At 47.6% G+C, this 16,125-nt stretch overlaps 3 protein-coding genes across 18 annotated transcripts in view; 2 read left to right on the forward strand and 1 right to left on the reverse strand.

Moving 5' to 3' along the window:
• Positions 1 to 1,439, forward strand: part of LOC147018628 (nuclear pore complex protein Nup98-Nup96-like) — an 87,597-nt gene extending 86,158 nt beyond the window's left edge. For all 8 annotated transcript variants that reach the window (XM_085898485.1, XM_085898483.1, XM_085898487.1 and 5 more), the window contains one exon: positions 357 to 1,439. In XM_085898485.1, coding sequence (XP_085754611.1) covers positions 357 to 410 — 54 coding nt within the window. In that variant the 3' untranslated portion in view covers positions 411 to 1,439. The remainder of the gene's footprint in view (positions 1 to 356) is intronic.
• Positions 1,305 to 15,009, reverse strand: TMCO6 (transmembrane and coiled-coil domains 6). Of its 2 annotated transcripts, none has more exons than XM_085898492.1 (12): positions 14,667 to 15,009; positions 12,499 to 12,611; positions 12,297 to 12,406; positions 9,603 to 9,789; positions 9,308 to 9,412; positions 9,058 to 9,143; positions 8,702 to 8,842; positions 8,495 to 8,609; positions 7,937 to 8,126; positions 7,723 to 7,817; positions 3,885 to 4,046; positions 1,305 to 2,045 (listed from the first exon to the last, which is right to left on the reverse strand). In XM_085898492.1, the coding sequence occupies exons 1-12, from the start codon at positions 14,767 to 14,769 to the stop codon at positions 1,902 to 1,904; spliced, it is 1,551 nt and encodes a 516-aa protein (XP_085754618.1). In that variant the 5' UTR covers positions 14,770 to 15,009; the 3' UTR covers positions 1,305 to 1,901. The 2 variants fall into 2 exon arrangements, with proteins under 2 accessions (XP_085754618.1, XP_085754619.1); XM_085898493.1 differs by having other exon boundaries at positions 12,499 to 12,642.
• Positions 15,010 to 15,486: 477 nt separating this feature from the next.
• MND1 (meiotic nuclear divisions 1) overlaps positions 15,487 to 16,125 on the forward strand; it is a 35,336-nt gene continuing 34,697 nt past the window's right edge. For 5 of the 8 annotated variants that reach the window (XM_085898501.1, XM_085898494.1, XM_085898497.1 and 2 more), the window contains exon 1: positions 15,487 to 15,673. In XM_085898501.1, coding sequence (XP_085754627.1) covers positions 15,671 to 15,673 — 3 coding nt within the window. In that variant the 5' untranslated portion in view covers positions 15,487 to 15,670. The remainder of the gene's footprint in view (positions 15,674 to 16,125) is intronic. The other 3 variants (XM_085898496.1, XM_085898498.1, XM_085898499.1) reach the window with 1 other exon arrangement.

Raw genomic sequence — 16,125 nt, forward strand, 5'->3', positions numbered from 1 at the left:
AATTTGTTCAGGGTGCCACAAAGGATCCCTCAGGATCTTTAACGTCCACCAACTAACACTGGCAGATGGGATGCCCAATGTAACGTCCATCTGAGGGACGCCGCACGTTGATGTCTCACCCTGCCTGTGAGACACTGGGCTGACAGTTTATAGCTGGTTCGGGATTCAAACCCAGGCTAGACGGCTTGGAGGTGAGTGTGTGTACCTTTTAGGTCTGGGACATCTTGCCAGCCCTGGAGCAAAACATTTCCACCTTCATTCCAGCCTGTCTTGTTTTGCATTATGATTAAACATAACTTGAAGTCATTCATTATGTTTATTGCCTCCTTTTCATTTGATATTGCTCTCTTTTCCAGGTGACACATTTTTCTGCGTACACACTGCCAGAAAATTGCATCAGAAAGCAGTGACGATGTGAAGTGGGTGAAACCAACCATATTCTGTGGTCTTTCTGAAGTCGTTAATTTAACCACGAGGTGAAATGTAAAAGAACCAGCATCAGCCATCCTTAATATTTCCGACGAGATCTTTAGCCTTTCTCTACTTGTGCGAAACTGCACGAGTGGTGCCGATTCCAAAATTGATTGTATTTTTTACTCCACCTCTATTCATACGTCACCATTGTGGCTGCGGTTAGAAAGTGGTGACAAAAACATTTTGTAGAACAGCTCATCTCTGATTCCACATCCTGCATGCAGATAAGTTGTCCAGTTCCCAACCATGGTCACGATTTCTACCGTTCTTCTTTCGGTGTTGTCACAGTGATCACTCTTTGGCAGTGATCGTTAAGATGCCACCATTGTTCCAAAAAGGCTTTTTGTTTGCTTGTTAGCATGTACCAGTATAGTGTGTTATTGGCATGGTCATTTCATTTGGTTGAAAGATGTGCTCGCCTGGCCATCGCATGTGTATCGGAGAAGATTGACATGATGTTGGTTTTGTCATTTGTTGCATCGATTTTGTGTTGCTTTAAAACGTTCCACGTTATGTATATCTATCTGCTAAATTGACCAATGGACGATCGACTAACCACTATTTCTTGTACCACTTGGCATGGTTGATCTGGGCTGCAATTAATTTGAATACCAATGTTATTGATTTTTGTGTGGGGTGGGGGGACCACGGCTCATGGAAGAGTGGTGGAAAAATGAAAGCCAAGTTGAAGGAGTTGGCTGAACCACCCAAGCCAATGAAATTGAGGATAAAATCTTTCTAACTTGACGGGTAAGTATTCATTTGGCTCAAATTTGTATGGATATTGGCAGATAGTTGGTGTGTCATAATGATTCATATTGTACAGCATGGTTGGAAAAGTAAATCTTTATTATAGTTTTCTTTTGTTTTATATGACGTTCAGCTTCGACAAGAAGTTTCAGTAAGTCGCAAGAAAAGTTTACTTGCGATACGTTTTCGCATGGAATAAAATCTTTTCTGTCGAACACCGACTGGCTGGCGAAATGAGCACAACCAATGAGAGTTAGATTGCGGTGACATGTGACGTCCGTTCTGTTTTCAACTTTTCTTCATCCTAATATGTAAACTTAAGCTTCCCATTAAGTTAATGGCTCCCATACTGGGAGGATCGTTGGCTGTTGTTTGAATGGCATTTTCTTTCAGAAGGTATTCAGAGAAAGATGTTATGAGAAGCTATCAAAAAATACACCTGTGGTTATGATTGTTAAACAACCAATCCAAAGATATCTCAATCATGGAATCCATCAAGTTAAAGCTTCCTGTGACTGACTAGCATATCAGATGTAGTTATAGACAAGGTTGGTGCGTTTTGGGACAGCTGCAATTGGTAGAACGTAAATAGCCAAGGTGGTGCACTACCTGTTTCATTTGAAGAGGTTCTGCACCACTTTGGTTGTTTAATCAGCTCTGTATTTAAAAGTGAAATATTATGGATTCAAATACAACCTTGACCCCAACACTTTTTCATGGAGCAACAACAGCAACCGAGTGCTGAGCTCTTGTACCCTAAACTCAGGGTGCAGCTGCAGAGCTCCAAGTATGTCCTCAGCACCTGGCCCAGCCATCACTTCCTGGAGAGATAAGCAAAATAGGAGACTATGCTTTACGAGTCATTCCATGCCAACTGGGTCCACCAAGTGGGACCGCAGGTGACCAGTCTCAGACCTTGATGAAAAAAAAAAATTGTGAAAATCATGTACCTAGTACGCTAGGCGAGCTTGCACTGGGGTACAAAACCGTTTGCTGAGATTATAAGCAAAACAGTCAAAGTATTTTGTCTTTTTGTTCTCATCAACTTCAAGGGTGAGGAAATACGTTTTCACAGGATTTGATTTGTCACTAATATTTTGATGCAAACAAAAATTGTACACAATGAACGTCATAGACGGCTCAATCCCTCTTTCCCACGAGGAAGTGACGAGTCGAATGGACCCACGATGAAGACTGGCAAGGATCATCAATGACAAAGTTGAACACAGGGCCTCATCTTAACTTTATCTTGATTGCCCACGAAGATACAGCACGATGTTGGGGAGAAGCAAAAAGACGAAACAAAGATACCTTTGAGTAAAATTAAATGAAATATTAGCCCAACCCCTCACCCTCAAGGGTTTTGTGGTTATGGTGACTCAATATGAAGGAAAAGGGGGGGGCATCCCATTGAACTTTGTTTTTCTTTCCAGTCATGGTGTTTGACTTTTTGTGAGACTAGTCTTGCCACCAGATAGATGTATTGTATTTTGTGATTTGGTCCAAACAAAGAATATTTATGAAAATGAGAATTTTTGTAAAGTTCGACAAGTTGCCATGGAATAATGCTTTTATTTTCATATATATATATATATATATATATATATATATATATATATATATATATATATATATATATATATATATATATATATATATATATATATATATATATATGAATAATATATATATATATCACGAGCAATGAACCAGTACTTTCAGATGGGTTCATTCACCCAGGATTAAATAGGTCGATTCCACCAGAACTGGCATATTTTGTTAACCTCCACCATCGAAGATGGACAGAGGTTACTGTTTTCACCCCTGTCTGTTTGTTTGTTTGTGAACAGTATAACGGAAAAACCCCTCAACGGATTTTGACGAAACTTGGTGGGGGATTAGGTATGGTCCAAGGATCATGCCATTAGATTTTGGATTTGGTCCAAAGTCCAATATGGCCGCTATGGCGACCATTTTGAAAAAATATTTGAATTTTTGTTTTTGCATTTCTACATGTTTTAAGTGATTTCCAACCCCCCCCCCCCCAAAAAAAAAAATTAAGAGAAAAAAAACAATTTTGCAACTTATTTTCCAACAAAATTTCGTTTTTTTTTTTTTGTTTTTTTTTTGCATTTCTACATGTTATAAGTGATTTCCAACAAAAAACATGCCAAAATTATAATTGCGGCTGATTTTGGAACTTCAGGTGGATATACCCACGTAAAATCAATTTGTCTCAAGGAATGCAGTTTTGACGAATTAATTGAGTATGTAAAAGTAAAAGGGAAAGTTGCAAACTATAACTCTGTGAGCACTGTTGACGTCAAATTGAATGAATAGGATATCAGGTTCACTTGAGTGACCGAGCAGTATTGGCGGTGGACGTTTTGCACTCTACCGAGTGCTCCCCCTCTAGTTATGACTTGTATTGCCTCCCTCCACCAAGTGGTGCTGAATGACAAATTTATATCGAGAACTAGGATGCTCCCCAACCCTGAACCACCCCCTCCCTTTTACCCTCCCCTTCAAGTACAACCGCCAGTCTTCAAGTCGTTCCGCCCAGCAGTGTCTGAGTGCATACAAGTCAAACAAACACACGGGCAGAGAGGCACTTATTAAATTATGGTATGATGGCCTGGATTTATATTTGTGTTCCAAACCTTATGACCTCCAGCTAGCAACAGTTCCCAGAGCTGTAAGGCAGGGACCAACGCCGCAGAGTCGGGGCTCGCCAGCCCCCGGTGCACGGCCTCCATGCCAGTTTCCTGGGTGACGATTCCTTCTCCACCCGATCTCACAGCATTCCACAGCACAACCAGCGCCTAGGGACATAACATGGCACGTGCACAATGTTGTGATTACTGTACATCAGTTACATTTCATGGTAGCTTTCCTCCAAAGAAACCTGGTATTGGCTAAATGGTTGAGGCGGCTTAAGATCTTATAGTCTGGAATTCGAGCCCCTGTCTTGCCATTAACATAACACCAGGTTGATTGACTCAGCTTGTCATCCTTCCACGATCGGCAAAACGAGTACCAGCTTGCTGAGAAGAATGACCCGTCCAGGTGCCATGCGTCACAGTGGCGACCCGTCCAGGATCGTGCCCACTACCCAAGGAAAAATTTTCTCAGCAGCCCTACGAGTCTGAAGACGTGAAAGGAGTGGTTAGTCGTCTTATTTCCTCAAGATACATTAATGATGACTCTCCATGTTGCTGAATTATTTATAGTGTTGGGAAAAATCTCGTCCTTCCACGAGTCTCTCAGAGGGAAAGGGTTGACCATGGCCTGGAGGTATGCACGCTCGCATATCAACTGGTTAGCCTTGGTTCGAATCCCAACCCAGCTAGAAACCGCCATCCCGGTATTTCACAGGCAGAGCGAGTCGACGTGTGTACCGTCCCTCGGATGGCCGTTAAACGGGCGACCCCTCTGCCACAATTCATTGGTGGACGTGAAAGATCCCATGGTATCCTTTGCAAAGAGTAGGCGAGCTATCGCTGTTGTCATGAACAAATTCCAAATTCTTGTCCAAACCAGCAAAGGGCCTTGCATCTGTGGCAAAGCTGTGCCCTCAGCCAATGATTCTACCCCACGCCAGGTGCTGCATATGAAGAATAATAATGGAGGGAAACGAGTGGAATCCCGTGATTTTGTTTTGTACACCATTGTGTTTGATCTCTACTCTTGAGATAGTTTGATTACAGACCATTCATAGATTTTGTGATGTGCATTCCAGTTGGAATGGTACCTACATTGTACCCAGTTGGTAATGTTGATTATAATATGTTGGTTGGTAAAGATTAGCTTGTTCAATACGTTGGTATGATTAGGATTAAAGTATTGTTACGGCTGTGGAAATTCGCAGAACACCACATAGGTCCTCTTCAGTTATGCCGATAAGTCTGTGTTCAGTTAGATTTCCCCACCGTTGTTTAATGGGAATTATCCGTGTGGACAGGGCTTTGATCTTTGAGTTAGCCGTTTTTCTTTACTATCGTTATTTTGGACCAACCACCACGCCACCCACCAACCACCTTCTCCACAACGCCAACCACCAACCACCTTCTCCACGCCACCCACCAACCACCACGCCAACCACCAACCACCCTCTCCACACTGCCTTCATAACGGCGACATCTCCCCACCATCTCCTCGACCGCATCTCCCCCAATAACATCGCCTCACCTTCAACTCCTCAAACACTGCCATCTTTGCACCAGCCACGGCGAGTTCCCAGCGAACAGCATCGCTGCAGGCACACTCGGGGGATTGCTCGCCACGCAAGTTTGGTGATCTCACGCACGTCCGCTCTGTGGAAGCCTCGCCTCAGAATTCGGATCAAAAGAGAGAAAGGGGCGGGGCCTGTGGGGGTCGAAGAGCGGAGGTCAGATCTCGTCTCTCGAGCCCTATGAAAGGCTGAGTGGAGCGCCAGTTTGCAGTCGTCAGTCGGTGGAGTCTGGAGAACACAGTCAGGGGAGAAGTCCAGGAGAGCGGAGAACACGCGATCTGGGAGCGTGGCCAAACCTGCTGTGCAGCGCAGACCTGCATGTTCGTGTGGAGAGAGCTCACCAGCCATCGCCAAACGGTCTGAGGTGATCGGGCTTTGGCACAGTTCGAGCATCGCTGAGGAACGGACGGGTTCTTACAAAGAGCATCAACTTTGGAAGAGCACCAAGACCCGTTCGTTCCTCTCAACGCGTCGCCGGCTGAGGCCCGAATCACCCGGCCGCTTGGCAAGGCCTGGGCTCAACCGCGGCTACGCTCGCTGCCATGGGGACGGGAGGTCGCGGGTCGCCCCATCGAGGCACCACGAGGGTGGAGATAACCTGCAACGGTCTCGTGGAACTCCTTCGGCCAAGCTCCAGGTAATAAAGGCCTACGGGTTCAGTCTGACCCCCTTGTTTTTGAGGGGGTCTTTCCTTGTTTATTTGTGTGAATGTTGTGGCGCCATGTCCGCAAGTAGAACTGTTAAGTGCTTGTGAATAATAAATAGACGGTTGTAGTGCTTTGTCTTGCTCGCGTCTTGTCCCTTCCCGCCAATTCATTGCATGATTGATTGTATACGTGTAAATAATAAATGTGCTTGTTTAAATGTCACCCGTTCGTTGTGTCCTTTTTCCCCAATTGAACTGCTATCTTGCCTTCGGAATAATAGCGGGCTTTTTTGATAGCCGATAAAAGAATCGGGTCCAGTGAGGTCTCGCGATAATACCCCCCTCGGTTATCCCAGAACGGAACGAACCGCTTAAGCGGTTCGTGTCCAAGCAGACCTCGCTCAGGTACGGTCTCTCTTGGTGGGCTGCCCGCGCGAATAATTAGGTATATCGACAATTCGGCGATTGACCCTGTTGCACGCGGGTAGAATATTGACTTGGCCGTGGTGTGCGCTTGGAGCACACCCGTGACTGGTTTTCGGCGTTGTTCCGGAAAGTCGCGATTAAATTGTCCGTTCGGTGGGCGAGACGGTCGCCATTGGCTAAAGCGGCTGTCCGCATGCCGGCGGGCGCAAATTCGTAACAGTATCATTAAATATCTGCATCTAACATACATCACATGTCAAGTATTCTTTCATTGAATTTGAAGAATACAAAACAGGTTGTGCATTGTGTGGACGTGTTACACAGTGCGTACAAATAAAACAAATTGATAAACATCATACAAAGGAAAAACCCACAAATTTACCACATTACATAAACAAGAAAAAGAGCAATCAGAGATTGTAGACCCTCACCAGGACTTATTTTGAGTGGTGTATTTTTTTTTTATAGGTTTTAGGGTAAATCCAATATGGCTGCCAAACATGTGCCCTATGACATGTGTGAACCTTTTGTTCCTCATGGACAGGCGGTCATATGTGTAAAGTTTTGCCTCGATTTGTTCAGCCACTTCAGAGAAGAAGGTTTTTTTTTAACAATATGGCTGCCGAATCATGTGACCGATGTAATGAATTTTTTTTTTGTCTGTGGACCATTTTATCCCGAGATGACCCTCAAATTTTCATGCTGATCAGATGTGGCGTTCTACATATGCATATTCCACAAATCAAACTCATTCCCCATGAGGAGTACTTGCTATTTGCCAAGTTTCAATTTTTTTTTTTCCCTTGGTGGGGTTTCAGAGATACAGAGGTCCAAAGTTTTTTTCCGTTTTTCCAATATGGCTGCCACACCATGTCACCGATGACATAATTATGGTTAAAACATTATACATTAGCAGTCGCCCCTATGGTGAAAATTTTGTCTCAATCCGACAAGCAGTTGCGGAGAAAAACACGAAAGTTCTGTACGGGCAAACAAACAGACCCAAATGCGATACCCTCCTTTAGTGAAGGTAAAAATATTCCTTTTGTGAAGTGGATTTTTTTTTTTTGGGGAGCAATGAAATAAACTAAAAACATCGCCGCACATCAACATGGACGATTCAAAACTCGCAAATTAATGCTGAAGCCGAACATTCCTCCACCAGGTGGATGGATAAACATGAAAGGTTACCTACCATCGCTCCCACTCCACAAGCATGTGACGAGAGTCGAGCAAGGCGTGGAGCAAGACCCGAATGTTGCACAACAGACCAAGCACGGGCATCGCATTCTGTTGAAGGGAGAAGGGAGTCAAACACTCGAGAAGGAAAATGGTGGGAAGAGCAGAGATGATTGGCATGATGAGGTGAGAGCCAAGGTGTGGGTATGGTGGAGAGCCATTGATCAGACCTGTAATGTTGCGGATGAGCCACAAGCACTCCTTTGCCAAAAATGGAAGGCGAGAGCTGAAGTGCTCACAGAACACAGCACCAGCTGCGAGCACGCCAGGTCCAACACTGCAGGCCTGAGTTCCGGTTGTCTGCCTGGTTACATCCAACCCGGCCACATTTCCCAGGCAACGTGCGAGGGGCAAAATGAGCTGGGTTGGGAGTAGGAAAAGTCACATGTTAAAATTCAGCATGGAAACGAGAAATCTATCTATTTTGGTCACTGTCCTAGCACAGGCTTCCCTCAACTCGTGTTCACATGTGTTCGGCATATGCTCCACACTTGACGAGTGCTAGTTGGCAGGAATTAGCAGCCATTGGGCTAACGCACGCAAGTCAGTGGAGAACCAAAGAAAAAAAAAAAAAAACACAAAACGACCCTTTAACCATGCTTTGTCTTTAACCACTCGACCACACAGCCCGCTCAAAGCAGAGTATCTCAGTCATTAATGTTAAATCAAGAGATGTCTGTCAAGAGAGACAACCCCATGGGGGCAGTATCCAGTGCTGTATTTATTACCAGCTCGGCACCTGGGAGTATCGTTCCAGACACGATCATCTTCGCCAATACGCAGAATGCACCACCGACTGCCTGGACCAGGCCAAGTTGCAACAGCTGCTCTGTGCACTCACCACTGTACATCGGCACACCCACTACGATATCAACAACCATAATTGCAGAGTGTGTGCGTGTGCGTGTGTAAGATCAAAATGAATGTTACAACACCTGCACAGGATGTAGTGCAAACACCAGGCTACCTCCATGATTGGTGGCACACCAAGGTGAGGCTGCTTCGCTCTCGGAGCATGTGACCATCGCCTGAGAAGCTCCAGGAGGATTGGTAGCACGTTAGCTTTCAGTAGCACTCTGCACAAAACGTGTCAACACCCATATTTTTGCCATGTACGTTGCGATACGTTTCTTGTACAAAACAACAGCCAACACACACCATGACCCTCAAGTCCATCAGCCCTCAACGTTTCACTTGTATTGTAGCGATACGTGCGGAACGAGGCTTGTGCAATGAAATAAAAGGCGAGTTGCAAGAGGGAATGTGAGATTGATGGGGAGAAGTTCCTTACTGTGTTACAGAGGGCAAAGACTCAGCACCTTGGAGCACTTGGGACAAGCAAAAAGCCGCGGCTTCGACCATGGTAGGATCCCAGGACTGGTTGCACACACAGAGTGGGGATCATCAACAGGCAAGAGCCAAACATCCTGGTTCTGCTTTGAGCTTTCTGATCCCACAGCAACTGCTCCGAATCGACATTTCCATAATGTTGGATTGTTCGAATGCAAACCAGGTAGTTTCCAATCACTAGTTCCTTTTACCTGCAGGCAGGTGCAGAGAGCTGGAACCAGGCCCTGCTTCAGTAATGTTTGTAGAGTCTTCTCCCCCTCGGTTCCAAGATTTCCCAACACAAGCAAGCAGGATTCCTGTGAAAAGATGGCACACACATCGATGAATCACCATGCCTGATAAACACCAGGGTGACAGCTGATAGCTGGGTGGGGATTCGAAGCAGACAGCTCGGATGTTAATGCGTATACCTCAATGCTATCTTCCCAGCCTGCAAACAGTTAACTGTGTGGAGAAATTTAACTCGTTAGGAAATAGGTGACATACAGTCAGCCGACTGCTTTGACTGCCAAGGAAGGTGATGAGGTATGGAGCAGCAGATAGCATGCCGAGTGTCACACTGGGTTCTTCAGAGAGGGACATCTCTAAAAAGCAGCGAGCGGCTTCCAGCTGCATCTCTGGATGGCTCAGCGTGGTCAGCAGGCCAACCAAACCACGACATGCACCGTCAATCCTACCAAACAGAATAAAAAAAAAATTAAATGAGGTGGAATTAATTAAATAAATAACGAATGCGAGAGTTCTGTGACAACTATCTGGAGAACCTGCTCATCGCGTACATATCGTGCAACACATCGACCTGATTCCAGGGCAATTGAAACACGAGCTCAACATGAATGAGGTGGAAATTACCAAGGCCATAGGAAGATTCAGGTTCAGGTGTTAAAGAGGAAGTGCAGAACGAGGTGGATGCATGCGATCGTGCACAAAATGCCGTAAACATCGGCCAAAGGACATTTTTAATGGCCTTGAGTCACGACCAAGTGAGCAGCAATAGCGCCAAATTTGAACCGTGAAAGTCCTGACATCCAAAGTAACAATCATTGCTCCAAAATTATTTATTACATTCAAAATATCCAGTCGAACTCCTGTATGACAGGAGCAGAGTGGTAGTTGGCACCGAACAGGTCTTAACAGCCACTGAGCTGCTCCCGTGTGACATCCCAGGGACCAAAATGAAGTCAATTTGAGGCTATGTCAAAATATTTTGACCGAATGCTTCATCAGTCCCATTGTTTTGCAGGTGGTGACGGGGAAAAGCAACACAAAAGGTCTAAAAATAAACGTGAAATTTGTTATTGCCGTGAAGTCAATCGGTGCACGCCCACTCGGAGTGGAAAGGAAGTGCTCCGATGACAAAGCACTGCCTTCACAATGCCCTTGACCCTTGGAGTTTTTTCACGACACACCACCTGGAATTTTGATGCAGGATGCTTGGAGCTTGATTCCTGGAAGTGGATTCTGGCAGGTGGGAGTATCCCAAATTGATTGAAATTTATGGACACTGCACCAAATCGTGGAGCAGGTCCGAGGTGAGCTGTTGGGCACCGGAAATTGGAGAGGTTTATTCTCTGTTTTAAGAGTGCGCCATGGTGAGACTTTTTAGAGTGGAGCAGTTCACACTGGACCAAGTACTCATGGAATTATCGAGATGGATACAACGTGACATACATTTTGGTGTTCCAATTAATTTGGAACACAGCAAATACGTACTGCAACAATTCCAGGCACGTGGAATTCCTATTTATTCGGTTCATCGAGGTAATTTGTTATTCCCATCCGAACCCCTGGATCGTGATGCAGGTACACCAGGTTCACATCTCACATAGTGTTGTTTTTTTTTGTTGGAGTTCCACTACAAGGACCTTCGATGCACGAGGAGGCCATTAGGCCCATCTAGGGCCTGCGCTATTATTGCCAACCTATGGATGTTTGGCTTTGTTCTGTCCTTTTTGAATGCTAAGCATCAAGCAAGGAAGCAACACGTACCATTATTAAAGTGCATGATATGACTCAGACGGGGTTCGAACCACCGATCTCCCAGACCCAAGAGCGGACGCTCTGACCATTATACTACTGAGTCTTGGTGAATCGACATTGTCTGTCACTGTCCTTGCAATTCATGTAAAAGAACAATGATGTCTACAAATTTAGCTGTGAAGCATGAAAAGTATCCAAAGTCATTTCACAGAAACTAGAATCCTTTATTTATATCTGCCTCAAACATATTTTGCGAACTTTCTGGCCAGATAGAGCGAGGTTGGACAACCGACAGACGTGGCAGCATATGGTGGAAAAGGAGCTGAAAGAGCTCGTTCCCACCTGGACGGACATGTCAGTTGGGCCAAGAGAGACAAAAGTGGAAACGGTTCCCCAAGAGGTTCCATATGCCATTGGGCATGATGCAGTTGTCAGCAATGATGATGATCTGGATACCGAGGTATGTAGGTATACAAGCGGGGTATGCTTACACAATGTAAGCAATAACGAACCGTGCTTCCTCATTGTCTTGGGTCACTCACCTGCATTTTTATCATTTATTTATTTTCCTTTACGGATGTTTTCCGTCAGGTCTGTGATTTTTCCAGGTGTATGGGCTTCGATGTCCGTCGGCATGCACAATTTCAGCTTTCTAAGTCACCTGGAAGGTACCGATCTTTAATATCAGTGAGTGTGTCAGTCAATGGTTAGAATGAGCTTGATATATTTAAATAGAAACGAGAAGAGAGACCCCTGGATCGTGATGTACACCAGGTTCACATACAAGACCCGTTGCTTCGCTGATGGAAATACCAATCTTTGCTGTGATGGCGAATCAATAGGGCAAGAAGAAAAAGGATTCCGAGTGCGGGGGAAACCAGCATCGGAAGTTGGCGTTTTTCAGTTTCACCATGTGTTCCCATAAAAAAATATTTTTTAACTTTTTTTTTTTTTTTCATCATAAACTTTCTTCGGAGTTCCCTGAAACCACCATAGTTCGATTTATTGAAATCCATTAATCTGTTCTCAAATTATAGCACGACAGACAAACAGACAGGCTTATAGAAATACACACACACACACACACACACACACACACACACACACACACACACACACACACACACACACACACAAAACCTCCTCCATGAGACATATTACTGTGAATAAATAAATAAACCCCCATGCCCAAGAACACACCGACAAAAAGCTGAGGAGGCTTGAGGATGACGAAGTGCCCTGCGTAGCCGTTGCACCGCATCCATGCGGTCCTTGGCTCCCTTGAACACTGCAAACCACAGTGCACGTACCTGCATTCCCCAAACACACACACAAAGCACAAAGTTTACCGCAGACTCCTCTTGTGCATGACTTGCCAGCATTCTATGAGCCAGTTACTCACCTCTTCCTCAGGGTTTTCACCACTCCCTTCATGCTCTTCCTCATCAGATTGGCTGCTCCTCCACGCGGGTCGTTTGCTGCGGAGCTGGGAGTCCCTGCGTGCTCGCCGAAGCTCTAATCATGGAACATCCCATGAAATTAATGTCTGGTGATGTACAAGTTCAGATCACATTAACTCCTCACAACCATTGAGGAGGAATGGTTAACAGCAACTGGAAAGAGGGGAATATGAGATGAAGTAACATATGATCATTATTACTATCCCAGCAGAAGCCGATGGTAAAAATACCTTCTTTCACTCTTTTCTTCTTCTCCCTCCCCTCCCCCATCCCACCCTTCACCTCTTCCCCCCTCCCCCCTCCCTTCACCTCGTCCCCCTCCCCCCTCCCTTCACCTCGTCCCCCCGTCCCCCCTCCCTTCACCTCGTCCCCCTCCCCCTCCCTTCACCTCGTCCCCCTCCCCCTCCCTTCACCTCGTCCCCCTCCCCCTCCCTTCACCTCGTCCCCCTCCCCCTCCCTTCACCTCGTCCCCCTCCCCCCTCCCTTCACCTCGTCCCCCCTCCCTTCACCTCGTCCCCCCTCCCTTCACCTCGTCCCCCTCCCTTCACCTCGTCCCCCTCCCTTCACCTCGTCCCCCCTCCCTTCACCTCGTCCCCCCTCCCTTCACCTCGTCCCCCTCCCTTCACCTCGTCCCCCCTCCCTTCACCTCGTCCCCCTCCCCTCCCTTCACCTCGTCCCCCTCCCCCTCCCTTCACCTCGTCCCCCCTCCCTTCACCTCGTCCCCCCTCCCTTCACCTCGTCCCCCCTCCCTTCACCTCGTCCCCCCCTCCCTTCACCTCGTCCCCCCTCCCTTCACCTCGTCCCCCCTCCCTTCACCTCGTCCCCCTCCCTTCACCTCGTCCCCCCTCCCTTCACCTCTTCCCCCTCCCTTCACCTCGTCCCCCCTCCCTTCACCTCGTCCCCCCTCCCTTCACCTCGTCCCCCTCCCTTCACCTCGTCCCCCCTCCCTTCACCTCGTCCCCCTCCCTTCACCTCGTCCCCCTCCCCCTCCCTTCACCTCGTCCCCCCTCCCCCTCCCTTCACCTCGTCCCCCTCCCTTCACCTCGTCCCCCCTCCCCCTCCCTTCACCTCGTCCCCCTCCCCCTCCCTTCACCTCGTCCCCCTCCCCCTCCCTTCACCTCGTCCCCCTCCCCCTCCCTTCACCTCGTCCCCCTCCCCCTCCCTTCACCTCGTCCCCCTCCCTCCTCCCTTCACCTCGTCCCCCTCCCTTCACCTCGTCCCCCCTCCCTTCACCTCGTCCCCCTCCCCCTCCCTTCACCTCGTCCCCCTCCCCCTCCCTTCACCTCGTCCCCCTCCCCCCTCCCTTCACCTCGTCCCCCCTCCCCCTCCCTTCACCTCGTCCCCCCTCCCCCTCCCTTCACCTCGTCCCCCCTCCCTCCTCCCTTCACCTCGTCCCCCTTCCCTTCACCTCGTCCCCCCTCCCTTCACCTCGTCCCCCCTCCCTTCACCTCGTCCCCCTCCCTTCACCTCGTCCCCCCTCCCTTCACCTCGTCCCCCCTCCCTTCACCTCGTCCCCCCTCCCTTCACCTCGTCCCCCCTCCCTTCACCTCGTCCCCCCTCCCTTCACCTCGTCCCCCCTCCCTTCACCTCGTCCCCCCTCCCCCTCCCTTCACCTCGTCCCCCCTCCCCTCCCTTCACCTCGTCCCCCTCCCCCTCCCTTCACCTCGTCCCCCCTCCCCTCCCTTCACCTCGTCCCCCTCCCCCTCCCTTCACCTCGTCCCCCTCCCTTCACCTCGTCCCCCCTCTTCACCTCGTCCCCCCTCCCTTCACCTCGTCCCCCCTCCCTTCACCTCGTCCCCCTCCCTTCACCTCATCCCCCCTCCCTTCACCTCGTCCCCCCCCTCCCTTCACCTCGTCCCCCTCCCTTCACCTCGTCCCCCCTCCCTTCACCTCGTCCCCCTCCCTTCACCTCGTCCCCCCTCCCTTCACCTCGTCCCCCTCCCTTCACCTCGTCCCCCTCCCTTCACCTCGTCCCCCCTCCCTTCACCTCGTCCCCCCCCCTCCCTTCACCTCATCCCCCCTCTCCCCTCCCTCTTCGTTCACCCTTCAACGAAACGATGGTTGGTAAATGTTAATTTCTCGTCACGCGTTGTGCACCTGATGCACTTACCTGCTTCCCGCGCTCTGCGAACTTCGCGAAGAGCAACAACACCATGGACACCTAAGGGTTTCCACAATGCTCGTCGATCCGTTGAGTCAACAGGAAACTCCATAAGTGGACTGGGACTGGGACTGGGACTGGGACTGGGACTGGGACTGGGACTGGGACTGGGACTGGGGATGGGGATGTGACTGTTACTGTAATAACAACCAGTGATACTTCATCCCATCTCCCGTGACGTCCATTTCCACACCTTTAATTGATATGATCCCGTTGGGTGATATTACGTTCCGCTCCCTCTTCATTTGATTACTGACTTGTAATAACTGAGACGCACTACCCCGTCATGGCCATTTATACCGGACAGAAGTGAACGGCAGAAACTGCTCAAACTTTCGTGACCTCATACATTTGATGGTATGTCAAAAATAATAATTATTAGCGTCATAGTTTCGTGATGGTTTAATAGGTACATTGATTGAAAACGAGAACGTGTCGAACTAAACGCTTTATGTTTCAAAATTTTTCCCACAAATCGAGGAGGGAAAGTTTGTTTTGCCTTGATTCTTGCCTTAAAATCGAGCGTGTATTTCAGGTGTGTACTCATTCATTTGTAAAGGAACATTATTCCTCCGGGTCTGTCACAAATTCATAACTTGAGGTGTATTCTGACGTTCTTTTTCAGCGAGGCTGATTTCCATCGTTTTATCTTTCTCGGTTCAAATTTGTAATTTTTATCGTTTCGGTGATTGATATTTGAACTTAGCCTAAAATTCAGGAGGAAAGAGAATTTTATGAAAAGTATTAATCTATATTTTTAGTTAATAACGTTTTTTTTTAATGTACGTCAAATTCAGTTTTAGTTCGCCTTGTTGTAACTTGTAAAGTGAAAGCAGTCAGGTCAAGCTTTTGTACATTTTGTGTCATTTTGGAGCGAATTTCGCTGAACTCCGTTAATAATCCGATGTTTTATTCGCCGATGTTGCGTCGACTTCCGGTCGTCGCCTTTCGAGATGGTGAGAGTTCCCGGATCGCGAATGGCGGGAAAGTTTAAAATATGCGTCGATGTCGATGTCGATGTCGATCCGATTGGAGTTTTGGAATGTCCGTGTGATTGAGTGTAATTAATTCGGGTCCAGAAACTCGAGGCCCGTAACATGAGCAGAAATACCAAACCATTAAGTTAAAATCATTGTTTGTACTCATTGTTCTGTTAAAGTGAGGTGACGTGGTGACGGTAAATCCTCCTGGTATTGAACCAAATGTGGTGTGTGTGATCTTTGGGGGCTTCGGCTCAGCTCGTGAGGAGAGACTGTTCAACTCGATCTGCGCTGATCTGAAGGAACAAAGTTAAACGAGCATCAAGTGCAGCGCACAATCTAATCCTTCGGCACAGATATCATGATAATACAGGAGGAGTAGTGATTCGTGAGACGTGTTTTAATCACATTGTATAATTTCACCGTTT

This window comes from Eptatretus burgeri, chromosome 10 (assembly GCF_056783735.1).
Source record: "Eptatretus burgeri isolate ZD-2024b chromosome 10, Ebu_testis_v1, whole genome shotgun sequence".
NCBI classification, from domain to species: domain Eukaryota; kingdom Metazoa; phylum Chordata; class Myxini; order Myxiniformes; family Myxinidae; genus Eptatretus; species Eptatretus burgeri.